General features: G+C 40.1%; 1 protein-coding gene across 1 annotated transcript; it reads left to right on the top strand.

Annotated features, from left to right (window-relative positions):
* The first annotated feature begins 65 nt into the window (after positions 1 to 65).
* Positions 66 to 27,175, top strand: PSMA5 (proteasome 20S subunit alpha 5). The gene is made up of 9 exons (XM_055340806.1): positions 66 to 215; positions 4,965 to 5,031; positions 14,405 to 14,531; positions 16,775 to 16,842; positions 18,170 to 18,277; positions 18,419 to 18,477; positions 19,030 to 19,132; positions 20,415 to 20,501; positions 26,931 to 27,175. The coding sequence occupies exons 1-9, from the start codon at positions 187 to 189 to the stop codon at positions 27,006 to 27,008; spliced, it is 726 nt and encodes a 241-aa protein (XP_055196781.1). The 5' UTR covers positions 66 to 186; the 3' UTR covers positions 27,009 to 27,175.
* Positions 27,176 to 27,742: the final 567 nt, after the last annotated feature.

The following is a 27,742-nucleotide window of genomic DNA, read 5'->3' as shown; positions in this document are numbered from 1 at the left end:
ACGTCGGCGGGAACTACGACTAACCAATCGGAGGCCGTCACAGGCGGGCGGGCTGAAGGGGTCGCAAGCGCACGCGCGGTCGGGAGCAGGGCCTCGCGCTGTGGTGGTGCGGGCGAGCTGGGTGCCGGCGGGCTCGTGTTGGCTCTCAAAGACCCCGCGTAGCCGCTGCCGCCTTCTGCCCTCGCCATGTTCCTCACTCGGTCTGAGTACGACAGGTCTGTGCGTCGGGGTGGGGGGGGTGGGGCCGGGCTTCTGGGCGGGCAGGACCGGGGCCCGGCCCGGCCTGGGTTCTGCCGTGTCATGGGGCGCCCCGGGAACCCGAGTCTGGCCCGGCCCGGGGCATCTCTTGCCGTCCCCGGCCGCCCGGGGCGATTCCCCGAGCTAGACTCGCGCCGGATCCTACCGCTGAGTCACTGCTGGGTCCCGGCTCGGTGCGGAAGCGGGAAGCTGCGCTTTGTGCTCAGAGAGGCCGAGGGGCCGGGGCTCCGACCTTTAACCCGGAGGAGTCCAGGGGTCGCCGCCTCCCCCGTTCATCATTTCGTGCTATGACTGCCTTTAAAAAAAAAAAAAGCGCACGTGTTGCCTGAAAGAAAAAGCAACTAGAGATTCTTTAATGGCTTTCATAATTTCAGCTCCCCTTTCCTTCTAGGGAAACAACCTCGTTTTGTTTCTTAGTCGTGGAAATACAGCGGCCTTTTCTTTGAAATGTAGGAGGGCGTGCTGGGATGTGTACTTTTATGCAAAAGCGCCGAGGCATTCTCAGTTCTGCACAGATAAGAGTGTGGAGTCTGATTTTATAGGAACTGGAATTTAGAGTGGTTCTCAAGAGTTTCCTCATCACGCTGAGTCGACCAGACCTGGGCTTTTTTGACTTTTTAAGAAGCTTATAGTAAGCTAGTTGTGTGTTAGGGCCAGATCTGTTCTTGAAATTAAGGTTGTGAAATTGTTGTATTTATTTTAAAAAGCAACAGTTTTCAGGGCTTGGAAGTACTAAATAATATTAAATTGTGCATATTTAAGCTGTAGACATTTTCACTTTCAGTTTTTGTTTTGGTCAGTTAGGTTTTCATCTACTATAGAAGGTTTGTGTTTTTGGGGTTTTTTTGTTTTTTTTAAAGCCCAGAAGGGCAGATTTTCCTTTCCTACTAGGTCCTTAGGAGCTGCATTTCTTGTGAAAGTATACGTTGACCCTGTCAAAAAAATTTTTTTTTAATTTTTATTTATTTATGATAGTCACAGAGAGAGAGAGAGAGAGGCAGAGACACAGGCAGAGGGAGAAGCAGGCTCCATGCACCGGAAGCCCCATGTGGGATTCGATCCCGGGTCTCCAGGATCGCGCCCTGGGCCAAAGGCAGGCGCCAAACCACTGCGCCACCCAGGGATCCCCATACCCTGTCAAAATTTTAACACCTGTAACTACCACTTTTTTATTCTTTTACTGACTCTTAGAATAGATAATGTGAAGTTTAAAAACTGACAGCTTTTTCTACTGTCCTATAAAATGACTGGTAGTATGTATATCCCAGAGCATTAAAAGGAATCTTCTTTAGGTGATAGAATTTTGTTAGGGTGTACATGATAGAAATTGTTATCCTGATTTATTAGAAAACCTTTATTAAGATTTTGTGATCTTTAACATCTTCAGTGACTGCTTTGTGTTACTCATTTTTGTATCTTTCCAAGAATGCCTAAAATACAGCTTTTTAAAATTCTCTTAGCTAATATACTTGAATGCTTGCTGTGTACAAGGCACTGTCTAGTTGCTGACCATACAGCAGTGAACAAAATTAAGATCCTTACTCTCATATGGGAGACTGTCTTTTAAAGAACTATTTACAAAAATAATTATAGTGTAAATTGGAAGTGTATTCATGTCATTAGAGAAATTCAAATCAAGTACTATAGGAGTTTTGTTGAGAGAGATTGCATTCAATATTAGAGCATTATTGAAAACTTTAAAAAGGAGCTGGTATTTAAACTGAGTCTTGAGAAAGAGGAAGATTTTAATAAATATGGACTGTAAAAGTCAGTAGTTTTTGAGGCCAAGTATATAGTATGAAAAAGGGAGGGCAGTGGGAAAGCACAGTTCATGTTTGGGAAAATTCTGTTCTGGGTGGCATGTATGATGCATGTATGTATGGGAATGGTGAACTATGGGAAAAACAGGATGGTGCTAGATTCTGAATGGTTTTTTTTTTTTTTTTTAATGTGTGGTTGAGTTCAGGTCTTACTCTTTGGGCAACCATATGCTATTAATTTTCCTGTTAAGAAGTTTTATAATTGTGTTTGCAGAGATTATTTGACTGAAATAGAGGAAAGAATGAATCAATACCTGTTAGAAGGCTATTATAATAGGTGAAAGGTAATGAGGGCGTTGAGACTGAAAGAAGAGTGTTGTGTTACTATGTGGGAGGAATTGATGTGACTTGGCATATTGTTAATATGAGAGATGGAGAGAAATGGGTCAGATCATTCATAACTTTCTAGCTTGGGGAACTGGGAGATTGGAGATGTTTTAAAATAGAAATGAAATAGGAATGGCAGGAGATGGAGCTGATTTTGCAAGGATGGCTGGATTTAAAGAGATATTTCTGGGATGTCTGAGTGGCTCAGTGATTAAGCGTCTGCCTTCGGCTCAGGGCGTGATCCCGGAGTTCTGGGATCAAGTTCTGAGTCCTGCATCGGGCTCCCTGTGCGGAGTCTGCTTCTCCCTCTGCCTGTGTCTCTGCCTTCTCTCTGTGTCTCTCATGAATAAATAAATAAAATCTTAGAGAGAGAGAGATTTCATGTTGGAAAATGTTGAGTGTTTGGTACTAATGGGATATCCTTTTAAAAATGCTTAGGAGGCATTTAAATTAGGAAAGAGGTCAAACTGGTAATAGAGATTTGAAAGTAGTTGGTGCTTAGTGTAAATAAAATGACCCAGGGAAACAGTAAAGTTTGAGTTCGAGGGCTAAGAGTAGAGCCCATGTTAGGATTTGGTAGTACCTCACTAGGATGAAGTGCTTGAATTAGAGTAAAAATGCTATATTCACATAGTACTTTACACTTTACAAAGTTCTTTCATACTCTATGAAATTCAGTATTAATTATCTTGTAACAGAGGCAGCATAGGTTTTGGTTTTTGCTTTTCATTTGAGGGAATTACAGCTAGTTGCAGAACTAGAACTTAAGTCCAGGTCTTCTGTCCTCGCTTTTCACTCAGTCATTTTTAAAAATTGTTCATTGGGTGCCTGGGTGGCTTAGTTGGTTAAGCCTCTGACCAGCTTGTCCTGATCTCAGGGTCCTGGGATCGAGTTCTGCATGGGGCTCCCGTCTCAACATGGAGTCAGCTTATCCCTCTCCCTCGACTCCACCTTGTGCTTATGCTTTCTCTCTCTCTCAAATAAATAAATAAAATCTTTTTTAAAGAAGTTGTTCCTTAGAGGGGCACCTGGGTGGCTCAGTGGTTGAGCTTCTGCCTTTGGCTCAGGTCGTGGTCCTGGGCTCAAGTCCTCCATCCAGGGATGTTCCCTACAGGGAGCCTGCTTCTGCGAACTCTGCCTGTGTCTGCTCTCTATGTCTCTCATGAATAAATAAATAAAATATTTTTTTAAAAAAAGTTGTTCCTTAGAGTTCTGAACTTTTTAAAAAATATTTTATTTTTTCTCTGACAGCACAAGCAGGGGGAGTGGTAGGGAGAAGTAGCAGGCTCCCTGCTAAGCAGGTGTGGGGCCTGATCCCAGGACTGGATCATGATCTGAGTCTAAGGCAGTTACTTAACCAACTGAGCCACCCAAGTGCCCCAGGTTCTGAACTTTTTAAATGACCTCTGGGAAAGGGGATACTGGGATGGTGGGATTCTCCTTTCACTCCTCACTTAACCCAGAGTAATAATTCCCAGAGGTGGTATAGTGAAATAGCTAAAAGCTTGGACTCTGCAGTCACTTGTGTAAATTCTAATTCCACCTCTGCTGCTTATATGCTGAGGGACTTTGGGCAAATTAAGTAACTTCTATGTGTCTCAACTTTCTCATCTGTGAAATAGTATCTATCTCAAAATGCTACTTCGTAGGATTATTTTGAGGATTAAGTGAGGTAATCATTTAAAGGTTTATAACAATGCGAGGCATATAGTAGATATGCAGTTAAGTGTTAACTTGTATTATTACCTGTTTATATTTGGGGGATATGTATGAATTTTTTTTTGAAGACCGTTTTTGATAAATTTGAAAATGCTGTATTACACATCATATTACATGTTATAAAATCAAAACTCCATAAACCAAGGATTGTAACTATTTTCATTCATTTGTTCAAGTATTTTTGAAGTGTCCATTGTGTTCTGAAAACTTCTGTAGCTAAGACCATGACTGATGCGTCTTCTCTATAGTGATTTCCAAAAGCCTGTAGCAAGGAAAGGTGGGGAAGTGTTTTGGAGAGAAAAAGAAGTCTGGCATGTAATGGATATAAATCTGTATGGAATAAATAAATTAGCTTAGGCTTTAGGAACTACACAGACCTCCGTCTGTTAAGATACTAATAGTAATTGCTACAAATAAATAAATGTGCTTATAGCTGACTTATACTAAAAAGTAAGATATTAACAGCAAATCCATAATGAGAAGAGGATAAGAATAAATACTTATTTTCTTGGGAATCGCCTGGTAGTTTTGGGGCATGAATTTATTGAAGGAATTACAGATTGATTCAGGGTTGAGGCAAAAGGTCACCTGCTCTCATTTGATCAGTTTGAAGTCTCTGGGAATAGGACAGAAGTATTCCATACATAAGTTCCATTTTCTTAAAAAGCTGTACAAAAGCTTTTACAAAAATGTACAAAAAATAGCTACAGATTGTTTTGGGTGAAAGAATAATGATATTTACATCTTGTAGCCATTTGAGCTAAATATCAAGGAACTTGAGTTTCATGTATCTATGCTTATTTTTTCTGCCAATTTTTAATACTTCTTTTTAAATTATAGGGGCGTGAATACTTTTTCTCCTGAAGGAAGATTATTTCAAGTGGAATATGCCATTGAAGCTATCAAGGTATACTATCAAGTGGCAAGTTTTTGAAATTTCATGGCAACCTAATGCTTTGCTGGCAAAATATTGGAGTGAATGTGTATTAGCTATTTCTTTAGAAAATATTCTTTATCTCCTTTTAACCAAGAACTAACCATTCTGATAGCAATTTCTTTTTTTTTAATTTTATAAATTAATTTTTATTGGTGTTCAATTTACCAACATACAGAATAACACCCAGTGCTCATCCCGTCAAGTGTCCCCCTCAGTGCCCGTCACCCATTCACCCCCACCCCCCGCCCTCCTCCCCCTCCACCACCCCTAGTTCATTTCCCAGAGTTAGAAGTCTTTATGTTCTGTCTCCCTTTCTGATATTTCTCACACATTTCTTCTCCCTTCCCCCATATTCCCCCTCACTATTATTCATATTCCCCAAATGAATGAGAACATACACTGTTTGTCCCTCTCCGGTTACTGTGGCCAAGTTCAAAAAGGGTGTTGCCTGAGTTCTCCTCTGGGATTTTGATGGAATCTTGTCTCACATTTAGATCTTTCATCTATTTTGAGTTTATCTTTGTGTATGGTGCAAGAGAGTGGTCCAGTTTCATTCTTCTGCATGTGGATGTCCAATTTTCCCAGCACCATTTATTGAAGAGACTGTCTTTCTTCCAGTGGATCGTCTTTCCTCCTTTATCGTATATTAGTTGACCATAAAGTTCAGGGTCCACTTCTGGGTTCTCTGTTCTGTTCCATTGATCTATATGTCTGTTTTTGTGCCAGTACCACACTGTCTTGATGACCACAGCTTTGTAGTACAACCTGAAATCTGGCATTGTGATGCCCCCAGATATGGTTTTCTTTTTTAAAATTCCCCTGGCTGTTCGGGGTCTTTTCTGATTCCACACAAATCTTAAAATAATTTGTTCTAAGTCTCTGAAGAAAGTCCATGGTATTTTGATAGGGATTGCATTATACGTGTAAATTGCCCTGGGTAACATTGACATTTTCACAATATTAATTCTGCCAATCCATGAGCATGGAATATTTTTCCATCTCTTTGTGTCTTCCTCAATTTCTTTCAGAAGTGTTCTATAGTTTTTAGGGTATATTTTGAGAACCATTTGAATGGTAAATGGTTCTCCAACCTTTTATTTTCAGGTTGTAGGTGTCCTTCTGTCTAAAATGAGTCTCTTGTAGACAGCAAATAGATGGGTCCTGCTTTTTTATCCAGTCTGAAATCCTGTGCCTTTTGATGGGGTCATTAAGCCCGTTCACGTTCAGAGTTACTATTGACAGATATGAGTTTAGTGTCATCATGATATCTATTTAGTCCTTGTTTTTGTGGATTGTTCCACTGAACTTCTTCTTAAAGGGGAATTTTAAGAGTCCCCCTTAAAATTTCTTGCAGAGCTGGTTTGGAGGTCACATATTCTTTCAGTTCCTGCCTGTCTTGGAAGCTCTTTATCTCTCCTTCCATTTTGAATGAGAGCCTTGCTGGATAAAGTATTCTTGGTTGCATGTTCTTCTCATTTAGGACCCTGAATATATCCTGCCAGCCCTTTCTGGCCTGCCAGGTCTCTGTGGAGAGGTCTGCTGTTACCCTAATATTCCTCCCCATGAAAGTCAGGGACTTCTTGTCTCTTGCTGCTTTAAGGATCTTCTCTTTATCTTTGGAATTTGCAAGCTTCACTATTAAATGTCGAGGTGTTGAACGGTTTTTATTGATTTTAGGGGGGGATCTCTCTATTTCCTGGATCTGAATGCCTGTTTCCCTTCCCAGATTGGGAAAGTTTTCAGCTAGGATTTGTTCAAATACATATTCTGGCCCTCTGTCCCTTTCGGCGCCCTCGGGAACCCCAATTAAACGTAGGTTTTTCTTCCTCAGGCTGTCCTTTATTTCCCTTAATCTGTCTTCATGGTCCCTTAATTGTTTGTCTCTTTTTTCCTCAGTTTCCCTCTTTGCCATTAACTTGTCTTCTATGTCACTCACTCGTTCTTCCACCTCGTTAACCCTCGTCGTTAGGACTTCTAGTTTGGATTGCATCTCATTCAATTGATTTTTAATTTCTGCCTGATTGGATCTAAATTCTGCAGTCATGAAGTCTCGTGAGTCCTTAATGCTTTTTTCTAGAGCCACCAGTAGCTGTATAATAGTGCTTCTGAATTGGCTTTCTGACATTAAAGTGTAATCCAGATTTTGTAACTCTGTGGGAGAGAGGGCTGTTTCTGATTCTTTCTTTTGAGGTGAGGTTTTCCTTCTAGTCATTTTGCTCAGTGCAGAGTGGCCAAAAACAAGTTGTATTGGAACACGGGGGAGTATCACTGGTCCGTCTAGCTGGTCTTCTGGGGGAGGGGCCTGCTGTGCTGATTTTCAGGTGTTAGCACTTGGGGGAGCTGCTCTGCCCCTGCCTGCTGCAGGGCTCAGCGGGTTGTTTACCCCGTGAGGACCCAGGAGGAACAGCCGCAGTTGCTATGGCAACTCTGGAAGCCTGGATTCAGCCTCCGCAGGAACTACGGGGCTCGGGGCTCTCAGCTCTCGGCTCTCCCCGTCTGCAGGGCCTGGAGGCTCCGGGGCGGGGCCGCTGATCTGCTCAGCTCGGGGCAGGAGCGTCCTTGCTGTCCTGGGCCCTCCCGGCCTCTGCCTGTCCCGGGGGGAGGCCAGATCCTGGGCTGTGTCCCGGCGCCCTGTGCTCCGGGGCCTGCGCTGTTGGATTTGCGCTCCCGCCCTGCAGCTCCCTCCCTGGAGCCGCTCCCGAGCCACTCCGAGCTGCTCCGGTGCAGCCCTTAGGGAGCTCGGAGCACTCTCCCGGGGCGCAGGTGTCTGTTAGTGTCCCCGGGAGCCCGAGGGCATCCCCGCCCTCCTGGGTCCTGCTCCAACTCCCTGCGAGCCCCTTTCCACCCGGGAAAGTTGGTGCAGCTCCTGCTTCTCCGGGACGGGGCTCTCCTGTCCTGGGGACACTCGCCCCGGCCTCAGCCCGGCTCCTCGTGGGGCCCCTCCCCCTCGGAGGCCTTTTGTTTCTTTATTTCTTTTTCCCCGTCTTCCTACCTTGATAGAAGCGCGAACTCTTCTCACTGTAGCATTCCAGCTGGTCTCTCTTTACATCTCAGGCCAAATTCGTAGATTTTCAGGATGATTTGAAGGTTATCTAGGTAATTTGGTGGGGACAGGCGATTTGGGGACCCTGCTCTTCCGCCATCTTGCCCCTCCTCCCTGATAGCAATTTCAATATCATTCCTAAAACCTTTTGAACAGATAACTGCTTCATAATTATATATTATATAGCTTTTTTCTTGTGGGGCTGGAGGGACACGTTTGTGTTCGTAATCTTCTTGGTCATACAGAGAGGGGTATAGAAGTCTAGAGTTAGCACCTGGGAGACATTTTGAACAAATCATTTAAATGATCACCTGTAAAAAAATTAGTAAGTAAGCTATACTTAAAGTTAGTTATCACATGGCATTGCATTTGTTGAACTATGGATAGTCTGAATTCTGATATAGACTGTCCAGGGTAAAGTCCAGGCATCAGTATTTTTAAGGACTCCCTCAGTGAATCTCATATCTAGCAAGGGTTGAGAATCCCTAATCTAGTCCAACCCTTCACTCTGTACTTCAATCACCTCTACATCCTCAAATATTTATAGAGTCCTAGTGATAGAGTATTTTCTTGCAAGATGGCTCATCCTGTTAGAAAACAATTCATAAGGGCTAAGAAATTTATCCTTATATTGAATGAAGTCTAGCTTCCTGAAGTTTCTTTTGTTTGGTCCTAGTTTTGCCCTTGAAACCATACAGAGTGTATAAACCTTCTCCAAAGACCGTTCTTCACATAATTGAAGAGAGCTCCTGTGTTTCTCTCTAAGTTACCAGTTCTAAAAAGAATGTATTGTAGGAAATGGTTAATAAGAGAATCTGGAAAATGGCAAAAGATTTTGATTAGTTGAAGACATAGAAGTAGAAGTAGATGCACTATGATGGATGGTGGGACAGAAAATGGTAGGCCAGCTACAAGTGCCTATTTCTGTTTCTGATCACGTTTGTCCTATATTGAAACCATACAGTACTATGAAGTATGAAACTATCACAATTCCAAGCTGTGGCATTTATTTTGAGTCTCTAAAGACAGCAGTCCCACCTAGACGTGCAAACTAAGAATAATCCTCAGTTTTGGAGGGTTTCTCCGTTAAGCTCCTTACTGTGATTTCCTAGATTGCTTAAAGATAGGTAGGTGGCATCCGATCCCTAGCCCTATGTTGGACTAAGAAATAGTGATGTGGCCTTTAATAGATGTGACTTAACCTGTGTGAAAATTCAGGCTTTTTGGTATTTAAACTACCTGGTATTTATTTATTTTTATTTTTTTAATTTATTTTTTATATATATTTTAAGGATTTTTATTTATTTATTCATAGAGCTGCAGAGAGAGAGAGGCAGAGACACAGGCAGAGGGAGAAGCAGGCTTCATGCAGGGAGCCTGACATGGGACTTGATCCACGGTCTCCAGGATCACGCCCTGGGCTGCAGGCGGCGCTAAACCGCTGCGCCACCAGGGCTGCCCAACTACCTGGTATTTAAACAATTTATGAGCTGCCAGTGAGAAAGCAATTTGATAACTTTAAATATTCAGTAGTATGAAAGGAGCTGGAGAAATGACTAGGAATGGCTGACAAGTAGAAATTGTCATTTGAAGGTACTGTATGGATGGCATGAGTGAGATACAGCCAGCAGAAATGGAAAAAAATTGCCTTTGGAGTAGGTTTTTTTTGTGGGGGGGGAATAATTTGTGGCAGTATCAAAATTAATGTATTATACTGAGGATCTGGACATTGGTTATAATTAAAATACTAAAGAAATAACTACGTAAAGTTAAATGTTCTCTCACTTTGCTTCTCCGTTTCCCCAGTTCCCATCAAGGGTTAGGGTGAAGTTTAGGCAGAACTTTAATAATGAAACATCTGGGGGTAAGTGTAAATGTTCAAAAGAAAATTATCTTGATTTTGATATATTTTATAAAGTAGACTGTCTTGAAACTATTAATCCTTTTTTGAGTGGAAGCTTAGGAAGTTATTTAAGTGGAGGCCAAATTGAATATGCTGAGAACTTATTCTTGTAATATGAGAATATTTCATCCACAAAATAATTATAGTACCCAGGGACTGACATTTTGGACCAGGTATTTCTTTGTTGGGGGACCATCCTGTGCAAGGTAGAATGTTTAGCAAGATCACTGGTCTCTACCCACTAGATGCCAGTAGCAATATATTTCCACCATGACAACCAAAAATGTCTCAAGACTTTCCTCTCCAGATATATGTCCTCCAGAGAGTAAAGTGGCCCCTGGTTGAGAACAACTTCACTAGATAAAATTTAAAAGTAGGTATGAATTCTGTCCTGTTCAGTTGGAGATTTAAGAGCAATACACAATATATAAAACAACTAGAGAACAACTAAGTGCCAAATTAAATTCAACGATAATATTTTCTGATTAAAAATTTTATTAAGGTATAACTGCATGTAGTTTCAGAGTCAAAAGATAAAACAATTACAAAAACTTCTTAAAAAACAGCAGTCCCTGAAGACTGTCCCCTTTAGCTTCAGTTTCCCAAAAACAACACTTAAAATCTTTTAGCTGATGATTTTCTTGGCATTAACTTCATATTTCTAGCACAGACTTACATATTTTTGTTTGTTTGTTTTGTTTAGGTATTATCCACAGACTTTATATTGTGGAGCGTGATAATTTCTGCCCCAATGACACACATAGACAGACAGATAGACATACACACAATTTCCTACTGTGGTGGGGGTAAGGTGACCCACTCAATATATATATCATATTTAGCATAATTTTGTAAGATCACTAGTCAACATTTTTATCTGTATGATTGTGTAAGTACTATTCACAGGTAAGCCATTTTCCCATTTCTGCACAGTATTTTCCTGGGAGTTGAGTACTCTCTTTTTTAAAAAAAATGTGCTTAATTTAATATTTATATATCACAAAATCATCCCCAAAGTCTCTCAAAATACCCAGGCACTTGAAATAGCCTATTAAAGATTCTTTTTTTTTTTTTTTTTAAATGTTTATTTATTTATGATAGTCACACAGAGAGAGAGAGGCAAAGACACAGGCAGAGGGAGAAGCAGGCTCCATGCACCGGGAGCCCGACGTGGGATTCGATCCGGGGTCTCCAGGCTCGCGCCCTGGGCCAAAGGCAGGCGCCAAACCGCTGCGCCACCCAGGGATCCCCCTATTAAAGATTCTTAAATAGGAGTGCCTGGGTGGCTCAGTTGGTTAAGCATCCTACTCTTGATTTTGGCTCAGGTCATGATCTCAGGGTGGTGGGATCAAGCCCCAAGTCAGGCTCTGAGCTCAGTGGGGAGTCTGCTTGAGATTCTCTCCCTCTGCCCCTTCCCCTCTTTTGCATGCACACACAAGAGCTCTCTCTCCCTCTCAGACAAATAAATTAATCTTAAAAAAAAAAAAAGTTCTTAAATATATCTTTGAGCCTTCTGACCTGCTCCAGTCTGGACTAGTTCTCTGGGGATACTGCACAGCTGTATATATTCATATTCGGTCAATATCACCCTAGGATTTCCCTTTGACTCCCTCTTGTGTAAGCTCCCATGTGTCATCCTTTTTTCTTTTCATGTATTCCTTCAGTTTGGTAAAGGTTCTCCAGTAGTTTCATAAGAAAGTGTTTTTAAATTCCAAGCTCTTTTGTTTTTTTCCTTTTTCTTATTAGTGTCCTATTCTTGTTTAATGGATGAAATATATTCTTTTTCTTTAAGGAGTTTTTTGAAAGATTTAATTATTTATTTGAGAGAGAGAGTGAGCCTAGGAAGGGACAGAGAGAGAGAATCTCAAGCAGACTCCTTGCTGAGCGTGAAGCCTGATGCAGGGCTTGATCCCTTGACCCTGAGATCATGACCTGAGCTGAAATCAAGAGTCAGACACATAACTGACTAAGCCACCTAGGCACTCCAAGAATTTTTTTTTTAAGATTTTTTATTTATTCATGAGAGACACAGAAAGAGAGGCAAAGACAGGCAGAGGGAAAAGCATGCTCCCCATGGGGAGCCTGATGTGGGACTCAGTCCCAGAACCCCAGGATCATGACCTGAGCCAAAGGCAGATGCTCAACCACTGAGCCACCCAGGTGCCCCTAAAGATTTTTTTTTAAATTTTTTTTTTTTAATCTATTCATTAGAGAGCATGCACATGTAGAGGGAGAGGTGAAGAAGAGGGAGAAGCACTCTCCACCAAGCTGGGAGCCCCATTTGGGCTCAATCCCAGGAACTGGAGATCATGACTGGAGCTGAAGGCCTGCTGAGCCACCAAGGCGCCCCCTTTTTAAAGATTTTATTTATGTATTTGAGAGAAAGAGCAGAAGTGCTCAGAAGTTTGAAAATCACTGCTCTAGAGAAAACTGCCCCTTCTCATTTCATGCCTGAAGAGCGTTTCAACTAGTTTCTGAGAGCTGAACGGGGAAAGGCTGAGGTTCTTAACATTAAGCTTGTCAATTTTTACTTAATGCCCCTATTTTCACTGTAGTCTTTGACTGTGCTTAGTGTCCCCCAACCCAGAGACCACTCTATTTTACCCTCTCCAGAGTCTTCTACAGGAGTTAGGGTGAGGCCATTATCTAGCGTTACAGCACAGGGACAGGGATCTGGAAATCTGTTTCTTAGGTAGACATTGAACTGATCTCACAATTTTTTTTAGCTCCTCTATTGCCAGAGGTCTTGTTGCCACCATTTCCTTTTTTGGGGGGTTCTATGATATAAATCAGATAGTTTCTTGATTTTCTTTACCACTGGTTTAGGATTCAGAATTCACAGATCTGCTAAGTAATTTATCACTAACTCATCTTCTTCGAAATTTTGTTGCATGTCTTTGCCCATTCTCTTTGTCCCAGTATATTTGTTTATCTCCTCCCCTCACCCCCCAGCCTTTAATCTTGTACTATTACCAGGCTGGGGAAAGGAGTAGAGCTAATGTGTGTGTTCAGTCTATACCTTAACTAGAAGTATGAATACTCATTTTTTTTTACATAAAATTCTTTTATAGTTCATCTCCTAGAGTTATGCATGCAAACACTGATTAAGATATTATATAATAAAAAATTGGTATGTGCATTTAAAAACACTTAAAGTCACAACTTTACCCATTTGAAAAGTAGTACATCTATGTATGAGACATGATCAGTGTGCAGACATGTTAAACGTGTTATGCATAATGATTCGTGGAATTCTTTGGACTCCTTTGCAATAACAGTCTGGTGGCTTGCACTGGCAGGCATTGGTTTGTAGAACTAACTAAATAATAATGGTAATTCAGAGGAAAAAGCACATTTAGTCATGGAAGGCTTTATGAATGGTGGGTGGGATTTGGATAGTCAGAAGATTGTATTCAAGGGGAGAGACTGCATGAGCAGAAGTGCAAGGGTAGGAGATAATATAGCATGAGAAAACGGGTTAGGCTATACCTGGTGGATTTTTTTGGAGAATACTGAGTAATAAAGTTGGAAGAGAAGAGTGAGATTAGGTTTTGAGGGCTCTGGAAGCTTATTTGGATTTTATGTTACAGACAAAATAGGGAGATGTTAATTCTTCAGAGAAGTATAATGAAAATAGCATTTTATTAGATCAGTCAGGCCATAACATGAAATATACATTAAGAGAAAGATTAAGTAGGGGAGCCTAAGTAGGAGGCTATTGAAGTAATCTAGGCATATAAGAAGAATGACTAAATTATTATTCATTTATTAGGCACCAGGCACCATTTTAAGCCTTTTATATATTAATATGTTTATTCTTCTTGATGTATTTTGTAGATAAAGAAATACAGAGGGGTGGTGACTAGGATGGTGCCATGGAAATGGAGAGATGAAATTAAGCTATATTGTGAACTGCTAGTGACCTCAAAAGATTAAGTTAATATTTTTATGTTGGTAATGGGTGTTGTGATTTTTTTTTCTTCCTTTTTTTTTTCTTTTTAAAATACATTACTTTTCTGGAGGTCACGTAAATTTGAGAAATAATAGCGTTTGGGACAAGTCAAGATGGCAGAGGTGAAAAGAAAAACATTAGAGTTTTATTGTTTTTTTGCATGCCTGTTTAGAACTTTAGAATCTGCTCCTCCAAAATATTGGCATTAGAGTTGATCCTTTCCCACATATTTTTAAGAACTTAGTGAACTTTCCCGTTAGAAGAACAAAATTCTGTAAATTAGTGCTCTTGCCATAGATAGGAATACTACATTACTTATTAGGGGTCTGCATACTAGATATGACTTGAAACTTGTGTCTTGTGAAGTTATTCAGAGAGACCCCTGGTGAGTATGTGAGACTGTTCTTTAACCTGTACACGATAACCATAACACGTTTCTTTTTAGCTTGGTTCTACAGCCATTGGGATCCAGACATCAGAGGGTGTATGCCTAGCTGTGGAGAAGAGAATTACCTCCCCACTCATGGAGCCAAGCAGCATTGAGAAAATTGTAGAGATCGATGCTCACATAGGTAAGGAGTAGGGGAAAGCCGTTCTGTAGGATCTGGCTTGGGTTAGTCTTCTTTGGCTTTCCAAGGGAGGCGCATATTAGATGAATATCTTATTCCTTTGTTAGCTATGGTTTTTCAGGTAGTGTGCATAATATAATAGTAGGAAGCAGCTGTAGAGCTCACCTACTCCCAGAAGTTCCTTTCTCCTTCAAATTTAGACTTGGCATGTATGATGGTTGTTGAACTATGTAAAGGTTGAATCGGCCAGCTCCCTATGATGGTTGGGTCTTCAGTGATGCATAATGTTAATCCTGATAGAAAACCATGAGAGGGATCATGTGGAAAACTAGAGGTGTCCACTAAAAAGAGGAATTCTTAAAGCTCTTTAGGGTGACTAAGATTCACAGAGCATAAGAATATTTGAGCAGATCCGTCCTCTTCCTCTGTTTTCAGATTTATCTTTTTACTCTCTGCCACCCTCTACATCCCTCACCCACACTGCAGCACTTTTTTTTTTTTTTGGTCTCTTTAAATTCTCCTGCCTTAGCTTCTGGCATCATTATAGTATTACAGGGTGAGTAGTTCTGCTTATTTATAGCGTGGTATTTTAGTTGGCTGTCCAAATTTTCTTAACCTCCTAGTCATCTTATTAATGAAACATCAGTAAAATCAGTAAAATAATTACTTGAAGGCCTTAGAACCAAATGCCCTGGTGACTCTGAGAGCTTGACATTATTTCTTTCATGGATATAGAAACTGAGATTTAATCTTTTAAGATTAGAACATTGTTTCTATTTTAACTCAAGTCACCTGTCTTTTGGAGATAGATCAGTGTCACTTTAGCAAATTGAGAACCTGCTGTGTGCCAGAAGCATGCTAGTCATCAGGGATACAGAGAGAAATGAGACATAGTCCTTGTATTTTCAGAAACATACAGCCTAATGGTGAAGGTGGACATGTAAATAAGAATATGCAGTTGAGTGATGTAAGGTATTAAGAAAGGCTATAGTATGTGCTCAGTGGGGGTACAAAGGAGGAAATAATTAGTTTTGTCTAGAGCCAATGGTAGTGGGTGTTGAGAAAAGGATTCTATAAAGGTGAAGCTTGAGCTGAGTTGAATTGCAAAATATCAGGAAGTGTTCACCAAGTGAACAAGTGTTTGGGTATAGCAAGGGAGAGCACTGTGGTTAGAATAGAAACCCTTGATGGTGTAAAATATGGAATACGTTGGCACAAACAGTTTGGTATAATTGGGAGGCAGACTATATAGCAAGAAGTGAGCTTGGGATCAGATAGTTGGAAGTTCTTTTTATTATGCTATGGTAAAGAGATTGAACTTGATCCTTTTGCATTGATGAGAAAGATTTTAAGCATTGAGGTAATATGATCAGATGAATATTTTAGAAAGGCCATTCTGATTAATAAGGTTGCAGGTAGAGTGAAGGGGTTTGAGACTGGAAACAGGGAGACCAGGTAAGAAATTTCCTTTAATCCACATGGAAATAATGAGGGCCTTAAACAAAGCAGTAGCCAGAGAATGGAGAAAGTAGGATTAATGCCAGACAGGTCAATTTGATAGAGATTGATAGAATTTGGGGTCTGATTGGTTGTGAGGGCCAAGGAGTCTAGAAGGGAAAGAACTTGATTTGAGTCAGTGGTACGTCCAAGGAGATATATTAAGTGTGTCATTATAGGTTTGAAATGTGGGAATAAGGCTTAGGCTGGAGATACAGAGTTTGAGTCATGGCATATAAAGTAATAGCCATAACTTTGGCGTCTTGGACCGTTAGGTAAACTTTCTCTCTAAACTATGTGGTTTGTATTTGGTCAGGAAGATGAAAAAGCTTTTGATTTTATCATAGGGTCTTTCACCATAGCTCATAGTGAGATGGTTATTTTTTATCTTTATTTCTTCTGTTGGAATACTAGTGTTTGCTTATTTTGAAAGTGCATTGTGGTCACAGAGTGCTAAAGGGATGCTTAAGGATGTAATATGTGGAAAATCATGTTTGGCTGTTCTTTTCTGTCTTCTATCTTACTGGACTTCTGTGTTATTGTGGGTGGTTTTTTATTTATTTGTAATATAATTATATTTGTGTTCAGTACAGATAATCAAATAATTTCCCATCTGTCTCTTGGGTATATTGCCATGGGATTTATATATGGCTGCCATGATTCCATTTCAGTATTTCAGTTATTTCCTGAGTGGATGAAAGAGTCTGCAAGGATTTGGCCCCTGGGTCATTATTGCTTTTACGTTGCAGGTTGTGCCATGAGTGGGCTAATTGCTGATGCTAAGACTTTAATTGATAAAGCCAGAGTGGAGACACAGGTAAAATTAGCATCATCTCTCTTTTTTACCAAGATGCTTGAGTTCCTTGTTAATGATGATATAGCTGCCTGGGCTATCTTGCGGGTTATCTGTGTTAATATCAAATGTAGCTGTTGGGAGTGGTTTTGGATAGAATCCCTAGTTTATAACTTTCTGAGGCTTGGGGTCTAGCCATCCAACCATTGCAGCTTTAAGGAAACTGACAAATAGTGCTGACAGTCTCTTGCTTCTTTTTGATTTGCCTTATATAAAGCAAGCTTTACACTGCCTTCTGTTCCCTAATTGACTTTTTGTGGGAGCACCATAGCAAGAAGTGGATGTAGCTAAAGGGCATTCTATCCCAACTGCTTTGGTGTTGGGCTTGCAAATAACAGCTCTCCTGTGGCAAGTAATGTTATGGTTCCAGGTGACAGATACTGATCAGGAATACTGATATTTTCTGCTTGGAGAATAGACCAGTAAGAAAAAATCTGATTGGTAAAATTTTTTTTGCATTTATTTTCAACTTTGCTGTCAGACATATACAAGTAAGTCATTAATTTAAACGCCAGTGGGGCACTTGGGTGGCTCAGTTGGTTCAGCATCTGCCTTTGGCTCAGGTCATGATCCCAGGGTCCTGGGATTGATCCCCACATGGGGCTCCCTGTTCAGTGGGGAGTCTGCTACTCCCTCTCTCTCTCCTCTCTCCCCCACCCTGCCCTGCTCATCATGCATGCTCTCTCTCAAATAAATAAAAGCTTTAAAAAAAAATTAAGCACCAATAAACACAATGATGGGATAAGGTCTGTGAGGGAAAGTGGCACTTAACTGTTAGCATTCACTTTGTGCAAAGACTAAGTTTGGTTATATGAGGGGTTAACTGGTTTTCAGTGGAGTCATCCTCTAGTCTGTCATTACTTAAGAGTCCTTTTGATCAGAGTTTATTTGCAGAGCTATTTCTCTTCCTCATGTAGTCCCAAGCATTTGAATTTAGTGTTAAGGGAAACGAAATGGAGCTGAGCATTCAGTTTACAATCACAGTTCACAGGGATGTGTGTAGTGGGATGGTGGGCTGCTTTAATGCTTTTCTTATTTAAAAGGTAGACTGTTTAGGGGCACCTGCGTGGTTCAGTTGGTTAAGCGTCCAGCTCTTGATTTCAGCTCAGGTCATGATCTCAGTATTGTGGGAGTGAGCCCCACATCATGCTCTGTGCTCAGTAGGGAGTCTGCTTGAGATTCTCTCTCCCTCTCTGCCCTCCACCACATGTGCTCTCTCTCTCAAATAAATACATAAATCTTTAAAAAAAAAAAAAAAGAAGAGGTAGACCACATTTTGCTCTTCTTCTAGAACCATTGGTTCACCTACAATGAGACAATGACAGTGGAAAGTGTGACTCAAGCTGTGTCCAATCTAGCTCTACAGTTTGGTGAAGAAGATGCAGATCCAGGTGCCATGGTGAGTGTGGTGTTTGTGTCAAGTTTTCTTGCTGTTCTAAGGGATGCAGGATATTTGTCTTCTGAACATACCTTTCTCAGCCCCTCTGACCGCCTACTTCAATAGCCATTTATCTTAAGACCTCTTGTTTTTTGGTTCTAGTCTCGTCCCTTTGGAGTAGCACTGTTATTTGGAGGAGTTGATGAGAAAGGACCTCAGCTGTAAGAATAATTTGCCATTTTTTCCTGTTTCTTTTTTGGTAGAATTTTTAATTTGGGTTGGGGACTTGCTTAAATCAACTGAAAAGATTATTATAGAATTACAAAAAATGAGGGGCGTCTAACTCTAAAGTTCAGTGATTGTGTGCTCTTTATATAGAAAGACAAATTTGGGGATTCTATGAAAAACTATTGACACCACTGCTAATTCTGGGAAGAATTAAAAGTAACTTTGTTACTATGGTCAGGATGCATTTTAGAGCTTTGCTTTAGAAAATTGATTTGCTCCTTATTCTCAAATATTATTTAGGTAAGCCTACTCAGGTGCAATATTTATATCATCTGTACTTCTGAATCTCTGAGGAATTTATTAGTTTAAACACTTTTTGAAAGATCTGGTTCTCTAGGCACAGAATGTCTTTGGACCTGTGCCTCAGTATTTTGGTGGTTTCCTGGCTGCAGAGCCAAGCATTTATATTCTTCAGTGAGATGTTTGTTTCTTAAAATGCCACCACGCTTCATTTTAACCACCCCCCCTTTGGGGGAGTTTTGTAGGTTTCATATGGACCCATCTGGAACCTTTGTACAGTGCGATGCTAGAGCAATTGGCTCTGCTTCAGAGGGTGCCCAGAGCTCCTTGCAAGAAGTTTACCACAAGGTAATTGAGCCTTCTCACAACTTTTATTATTATTTTTAAAATCAGGGTATAATTTACATACAGTACAGTGGGCAGACCTTAAAAGTTAAGTTCTAGGAGTTTGACGGTTATATATACCCTTGTAAGCACCACCTAAAACAAAATGTAGACTACTTCCCTCACTCCCTAAAATGCTTATCTCCTCTCCAGTCACTTTCTTCCTCCCTGGTAACCACGCTTACCACTATAGATGAGTTTTGTCTGTTCTTGTCATTTTTATAAATACACTCATATAGTTCGTATTTTGTGTTTGCTCTTTTTTGTTCAATATATTGTTTTTAGGATGCATTCACATTTTTGTACTTAACAGTAATTAATGCTGAGTGGTATACCATCGTGTAGGTTTACCACAGTTTATTCTTTATCTTTACAGCTTTACTTAATAATTATATTTCCAGGGATCCCTGGGTGGCGCAGTGGTTTGGCGCCTGCCTTTGGCCCAGGGCGCGATCCTGGAGACCCGGGATCGAATCCCACATCGGGCTCCCGGTGCATGGAGCCTGCTTCTCCCTCTGCCTGTATCTCTGCCTCTCTCTCTCTCTCTCTCTCTCTCTCTCTGTGACTATCATAAATAAATAAACAAACAAACAAACAAATAAATAAATAAATAAAAAACAAGAAAAAATATAATTATAAAAAAATAATAATAATTATATTTCCTAGTCTGGCTCTTGAAGCAAGTAGGTATTTGGTACTTTTTATCTTGTAGGCTGGGAAAACTTGGTTTTGGGGAATTCATTGTTGTAGTTGAAGGCTGCCATACTCATTCATATGATTTACACAGGGGTGCGTGCTTCCATGAACCCCTGGTAGTTTTGATTTTATGTATGAAAAAAATTGGGTTCATGGGTTCAAAACAGTACAAGAGCAGATTTGCCAAATCAATGGGCAACCTTTTTAGATTATTTGGAAATTCTCATTCATAGAATATTCCCAATATTATCTTGCTTCTGTATTAAAGAAGATAACTAGGGAAATGTAGCCCTTTCCACTTTTTCAAAGATCATGTAGATGAATGTGGGTGACTTTGATCTGGTTCAAAATAAGATTTTTTTTTCCTTTGAATACATGTATTAACGGTTTACTTGAATTCTAGAGATACTTGTCATGCACTGTACTTACTAAGCCATTTGATTTATTAATATTTGCCAAGTTATTTCTTCAGGGAGATACAGGGGAAATCTTTGAAGGAAAGTGGAAATTAAATTATAATAGCTACTCTCCTTACCCTTTTTGTTTCAAGTCTATGACACTGAAAGAAGCTATCAAGTCTTCACTCATCATCCTCAAGCAAGTAATGGAGGAGAAGCTGAATGCAACTAATATAGAGGTATTTTTTGTTCCATTATTTTTATTCGGATATCATAGCTCCCATTGCTAAAGGTTGAATGGATGGAGATCATTCATCCCTTCAGAAGTTATTACTATCCTTTGAGTAAGTGATAACAGCAGAAGCCAGAATTGGATGTGTTAAAGAGTAGAAGGGAGGTGGACAAAACAAGAGTGGGCTCCTTTCTCAAGGAGTTATTACTATCCGCAGAAGGCAGCATTAAAGAAAGGGATTTTTTGTCTTTTTAAGCATGAGAAAAGACTTGAAAATAACTTTTAGACACTGAGAAGAAACTAGGGTATAGAAGCATGCTAAAAGGAACAAAAGCAGAGGTTAGTGATGGAAAACTAAAAGAGGGAAGGCATATTATAAATGAAGGAATTGATTTAAAGATTAGAACTCATTCAGCTTAATATTGAATAACCATTATATGTCCAGTACTATACTAGATGCCAAGGATACAGACAGAAAATCCAGTTCCCATTCTGGGAGTATACTGTATGATATAGGGGCCATATAGATAATAACAGCTTGAGACAATACTTCTATAATAGTAATAAGAATGGATTGTCACAAGAACATATGTCCTAATATACTAGGACATTAGGAAAGCTGGCTGGAAGAGGTGATGCTAAAGAATAGAAGAAAAGGGATTCTAGGAAAATGGAACAGCCATGGGCAAAGGCTCAAAGATGTGAAATAATATTGTATGTAAAAGGAAAAAACTTTTTTAAAGATTGATTGATTGATTTGAGAGCATACTTGTGCAAGAGAACACAGTGTGGAGAGGGGCAAAGGGAGAGGGAGAGTCCTAAGCAGACTCCTCACTGAAGGGGGAGCCCAATGATGAAGGGCTCTATCTCACAACCCTGAGATCATGATCTAAGCTGAAACCAAGAGTTGGATCTTAACCCACTGAGCCATCCAGGCCCCCCTTATAAAAGGAACTTTGAGGGTTTTCTGACTGTTGGGGTTCAAGATAAATGTACGGTAGTGAGATGGTAAGGGTGACATGGGAGGGTTGTGGACCAGATTCTGACTGCCCTTATTTAGGATGCTAAGAGTAGATGGGAGAAAAGGAGGTGGTAGTGAGTAAAGATCAAGTAGGTTTGCAGGTGAATTGGGAGAGAAGAGGTCCTGTATTTCCTTAGTGATTGTTACATCATCTGCTGAGGGTGGGTGAATGCAACAGTGGAATTTAGGAGAATGGGAACTATTTGGAAGAGTCATTATGAATAGGGAAAAGGAAGACCAGGATGAGTAAAAGGATTGCTGGGCTACATTAAAATACTAATAGAGGGTTTCTGGGTGGTTCAGTCAAGTGTCTGCCTTTGGCTCAGGTCGTGATCCCAGGGTCCTGCCATCGAGCCCCACATCAATTGATCAAGCCCTCTGATCGAGCCCCCATCAATTGGCTCCCTGCTCAGCAGGGAGTCTGCTTCTCCCTCTCCTGCTGCCCCCCCCCCATGCTTGCTCTCTCTCGTTCTCTCTCAAATAAATAAAATCTTTTAAAACATTATTAAAATACTAATGGAGGGCAGCCCGGGTGGCTCAGCGGTTTAGCGCCACCTTCATCCCAGGGCGTGATCCTGGAGATCTCAGATCGAGTCCCACGTCAGGCTCCTTGTATGGAGCCTGCTTCTCTCTCTGCCTGTGTCTCTGCCTCTCTCTCTCTCTGTGTCTCTCATGAATGAATAAATAAAATCTTAAAAAAAAAAAAAAGTTTTGAGGCCTGCTTGTTTCAGTTGAAACTGCAAAGGTTTTTGGCTCATTCAATTTCAGTGTTGCTTTGAAAAGAGCATCAGACGTGTCTCCTTCCTATCATTAACTGCATTAATACCTGACTGTGGTTTTTTTCACATTTAAACAAAAGGGCACTTCGCTGTCCAAGACAATTTACTCCACCAGTACTGATGTTTCTAAATCTAACTGTCCATCAGTCTTTGGAAATGAGGCCCAGAAATCTGTATTTTGAATTTTCCTTGGGTGAGTGTGATGGTCAGTCTGAGAAAGTCGGATATTTGGGAGCCACTGCTCTAGAGCATTTCCTCCATCTCTTTTAGGCCCCTGCTCCATCAGTTGTCCCTTGGATCCCTAGCCTCTCCTCTACAAAAAAAATTTCCAAGTCACATATTTTTTTAGAAAACAAAACAGGGGCACCTCAGTGGCTCAGTCAGTTAAGCGCCTGCCTTTGGCACAGGTCATGATCCTGGGGTCCTGGGCTCCCTGCTCAGCTGGGAGCCTGCTTCTCTCTCTGCCCCTCCCCCACCTGTGCTGACATGTTCTCTCTCTTCCTGTCCCTCTCAAATAAATAAAATCTTTTAAAAAATAAAAGAGAACAAAACAAAATCCACTTTTGTTAACTCCTCCCCCTATCTATGTCCTGTCTTTAAAAAAAAAAACAGAACCAACCTTGTGGAGATACAGTGTTTGTACTATAAAATGCACTTATTTTAAGTGTACAGTTAAGTGAATTTTGACAAATACATAATCGCCACCTCAATTAGGGTATAGAACATTTCTGTCATCCAAAAAGTTTTCTCATGTCCCTTTTTAGTCCGTTTCTTCCCACTGATCTGCTTTTTGTCCCTGTAGATTTGTTTTGGGTGTTCTAGAATTTCATGTAAATGGGTCACACAGTGTGTGCTCTTTGGTGTCTGACTTCTTTCACTCAGCATAATGATTTTGAGATCCATCCTGTGTGTTATCAGTAGTCTGTTATATTTTATTGCTGAGAGCTATTCCGTTCATCCTTTTTTGTAACCTTTATTGCTAGGTCTCTTCCCAGCAGAACTTTGTTCATTGCCTTCAGCGCTTTCCCCATCATTTGTTCCTCAGTTGCTACCATTTGTTTCTGTTCTTAATATTTCCCTCAGATTGCTTCTTGCTAAGATAACTCCTGTTGGTCAGATTTCATGGTCAAATTTTAGACCTATTATTTGACCTTTCTGAAGCAGACTCCTCAAAATTTTGACAATTCTAAAACTAAACATTATCTTTCCTGAAAACCATTTCATCTTCTCATCTTCCTAATTCTGGCAGATGACACCACTGGGGTACCTGTCATTCACAGCAGAAACCGAGACGACTCTGGCTTCCCCTTTCCCTTCACTGAATCATTCTCTTCACTGACTTTGCACATTTTTAAATGATTCTCATGTCTGTGCCCCCTCTCCTTCCCTACTTTCAAGTGCCTTCTTTTGTTCAGGAACTCCGTTTTCTCCTGCCCTGTGTATTTTCAGAGGTTTCCTAACTAGTTTTCCTGCCTGTAGTCTTGCCATCCTTCATTTCATTACAGCCCCCATCATTGTGCTTCTGAAGTTGATTTTCTAAATTACACATCTAGTCTTGCTTGTTCTCCACTTAAAAACATTTTTATAACTCCTGACCACAAGATGAATTTGAAACTTCTTCCACAGTATGATGATTCACTATTCTTAAGTCATAATGTTTAATCTGTTAGGCACCTTGCTAAGCATTTTGCGTGCAATTATTTCTTTTAATTTTCACAGCAACTCTCCAAATGGGTATTCCCGTTTTACAAAAGAGGAAACTGAGGCTTTGAGAGGGTAGAATCATGCCCAAAATAACAGAATTGGTAAATGGTAAAGTAAAAATTTGAACCCACTGTGATTTTGAGGTCCTATACTTATAACCAGTAAATATACTGTCTTTCCTACTTCCCCTTCCCATTTTTATCTCATCCTGTAAGCAACCTCTTCTCCAGCCATTCAGAATCACTTTGTTTTGCAAATATATCATCTTGTTTCATGCTTTTATGCATTTGTGCACATTCAGTGTGCCCTTCTGCTCCTCCACTGTCTGACCCATTCTTGGAAAACTTTAAGACACAACTCAGCGGGTGCCTGAGTGGCTCAGTTGGTTAAGCATCTGAATCCTGATTTCAGCTCAGGTCATGATCTCAGGGTCTTAAGATTGAGTCCTACTTTGGGCTCCCCACTCAGCATGGAGTCTGCTTGGGATTCTCTCTCTTGCTGTCTAAAATAAATAAAATCTTAAAAAAAAAAAAAAAATTCAAAAGTTGCTTCTCTTTGAAACCTTCTTGACCTCCCTTAGGTCAACCTTTTGTGCCTCTACATATGCTTAGCTCTGTTGTAACACCTAACATTGAAAGTATTTGATATCCAGCACCCTTAGTAAATAAGAGATTTTCTTCATTTTTGGATCCCTAGTGCCTAGTACAATTGTACTAGTACACACATGCTTAATAATTATTATTAAATGAAAGAAAGTATGTTTTACCTATCTCACAGAGATTGGTCAGTTGGGTTTTTGTTTTTGTAGTGTTTTTTGGTGTTTTTCAGATTGGTTTGGTTCTTTAGATTTATTTTAGAGAGTGAGTGCACAGGGATGGGGAGAGGGAGAAGAGAGAGAGAGAATCTTAAGTAGACTCCCAAATGATAGCAGAGCCCCACATCGGGCTAGATCCTACAACCCATGAAATCATGACCTGAGCCAAGACCAAGAGTTTGGACACTCATCTGATTGAGCCACCCAAGTGCCCCTTCACAATGGTTTTTGAAAGAATAAGAAAAATAGAAGAGTATCTTTCATATTATATAAATAAAATTCTCATTATGCAAATCCAAGGGGTTCTTTTTATTCATCTAGTGATGAGTGATATTATATAAAGACTGGGTGGCTCAGTCCACTCAGTGTTGGACTCTTGGTTTCAGCTCAGGTCATGATCTCAGGATCATGAGATCGAGCCCTGTGTTGGGCTTACAGGGTCTGCTCCAGATAATCTCTCTCTCTCCTTCTGGCTCCCCCTCCCCCCACCCCTACTGTAAATAAATAGGTAGATAAATAGATAATAAATAAAATATTTTTTTTTTAAATGTGCAGTATTGGGCAGCCCTGGTGGCTCAGTGGTTTAGTGCTGCCTTCAGTCCAGGGCCTGATCCTGGAGACCTGGGATTGAGTCCCATGTCAGGCTCCCTGCATGGATCCTGTTTCTCCCTCTGCCTGTGTCTCTGCCTCTGCCTCTCTCTCTCTCTTTCTCTGTTTCTCATGAATAAATAAATAAAATATATATTTTTTAATGTGCAGTATTCTGTTTTACCTTAGATGAGGCAGAAAATAATAAACATCCTGTAATTGGATGATGCTAATTCTGGCAGTTTTCAAATTATTTAAATATCAGTAATGAATATTACCAAAAATGCCCTAGTATATTTAATTTTAAAGTCTAAAGAAAAAGGCAATATGAGGAAATGATATCTACTGCTCAGTATTGCCTCCAAAACATGGGGAACTATGTTATCAGCAGAGGTAATGGAAAAGTTGGTAGTTTTAGTTAAATGTGAAACTAACCATCTTCTGACCTTGGTCTTTTATTGCTTAAATAGATTGTATCTGGATTGTTGGTTATTAGAATATCTGCCAATCACAACTGATTTCCTGTTGTCAGTGTTAATGGAATCCTTTCATTTTCATTGCCAGTCCTTTTATTTTTTAATTTTAAAATTTTTAAAAAGTTTCTTCTTTAAAAAAAAAAAGAAAATATTTTTAATTTATTTACTTGAGAGAGAAAGTGAGAGAGAGGAGAGAGAGTGAGAGAGCGAGAACCAGCAGAGGAAGAAGCAGACTCCTTGCTGAGCAGGGAGCCAGAGCTAGAACCAGAGCTCAGCTGGATGTGGGGCTGGATCCCAGGACCCTGGGATCATGACCTGACCTCAAGGCAGACAGACACTTAACTGACTGAGCAATCCAGGTGCCCCTCATGGCCAGTCCTTTTAAAAAACAAAAATTTGGTGGTTAAGTTGCCTTATGAACAATTTTAGAGAAAACAAAATATACTTAATATTTCATACTTTTGTTTTTTATTTAGTACTTATTATAATGTTCTAGGCAGTGTTGTAAGCACTTTACATACGTTAACACATTTAATCTTCACAACTTCTGTATAAGTTAGGTGCTATTATTATCCCATTTTACTGATGGAAATTAAAACACTGAGTGGCCAAGAAACAGGTCACACAATACAAGCTTCACTTGCAAGTGGGTAAATACACTTTAAAAATATTTCTAAAAAAAATATATATATATACATATATATATATATTTCTAAAGGAATCGTTAACAGAAAAAAGTACTGATGCTATGCAATTTGCTGTTGCTTTTCTGATCCTTGTTGAAGTAACTTCAAGAAATGACAATGACACCAGGCATTTGGTTAACTATTATGTGGTAAGTTAACCTCAAAATAGAAAATTTGGTCAATAAGAATTTTAATTTGGGAGTCAGAGAGCTATTTTAGGAACCCATGGCTGGAAAGGATATCCCTGGGACAGCAGATCCCTTAGTTCCTAATGAACAGCTGCATCACTAACACAGCTTCTCCTGACCTAGTGCTATCTGCATGGTAATCGAGCCCAGCTCGTCAACCCTTCTCTGCTTTCTTTGCAGCTAGCCACGGTGCAGCCTGGCCAGAATTTCCACATGTTCACAAAGGAAGAACTCGAAGAGGTTATCAAGGACATTTAAAGAAGCATGATCCTCAGAACTTCTCTGGGACAATTTCAGTTCTCTTAAATGCTTTTAACTTTTAATTCCAGCTTCTGTTCCTCGGAAGAGATCCAGTGTATGTGCATTTTTTTATGATGTCTGTACATAAAGGCAGTTCTGAAATAAAAATTTCAAATTTGTTAATAGACCGTTCTCTTCTAATGCAGTCTTTTGTTAATATCCCTGTCCTATCAAAGTATCTGTTTGTTCTAAAATTGTTCTCGTGTCTGACTATCTCATGAATCCCTTGATGTTGGCAAATGAACTAACAGTCTAGCTCCTCCCGATGGTTTAGAGATATTAATACCAACGTGAACCCATTTCAGTCCTGCAGTTTCTCTTGATTAAATAGGTACTTTGGCTGCTTTTCTTATATGAAGATGTTAACAAATTGACCATAAAAAACATGTTTTGAGGGTTGGAGTTAATTAAACCAGCTACAGTGTTGTCCCAGTTTTTCTATCTTAATAGATAATTTGGAGGGAGATTTTCGCTTTTAATGAAGTTAACTATAGAAGCCGCCATCTTATGACCCATTGAGATTATTTAAAGAATCATCTGTTGGAGCCCCCCAAATGGCCATATGAAGTAGATATCATTATCATACTTTGACAGATGAAGAATCTAAGGCTGTGTGTCCATAGACACAGAAAATTAAACTGGGGATTTGAACTCAGATTTTCTGGTTTCAATATCAACTCTTGATTTTACAA

Source organism: Nyctereutes procyonoides, unplaced genomic scaffold, assembly GCF_905146905.1.
Source record: "Nyctereutes procyonoides isolate TBG_1078 unplaced genomic scaffold, NYPRO_anot_genome, whole genome shotgun sequence".
Lineage (NCBI taxonomy): Eukaryota > Metazoa > Chordata > Mammalia > Carnivora > Canidae > Nyctereutes > Nyctereutes procyonoides.
The sequence above is the reverse complement of the archived record's forward strand: the minus strand, read 5'-3'. Positions and strand labels throughout refer to the sequence as shown.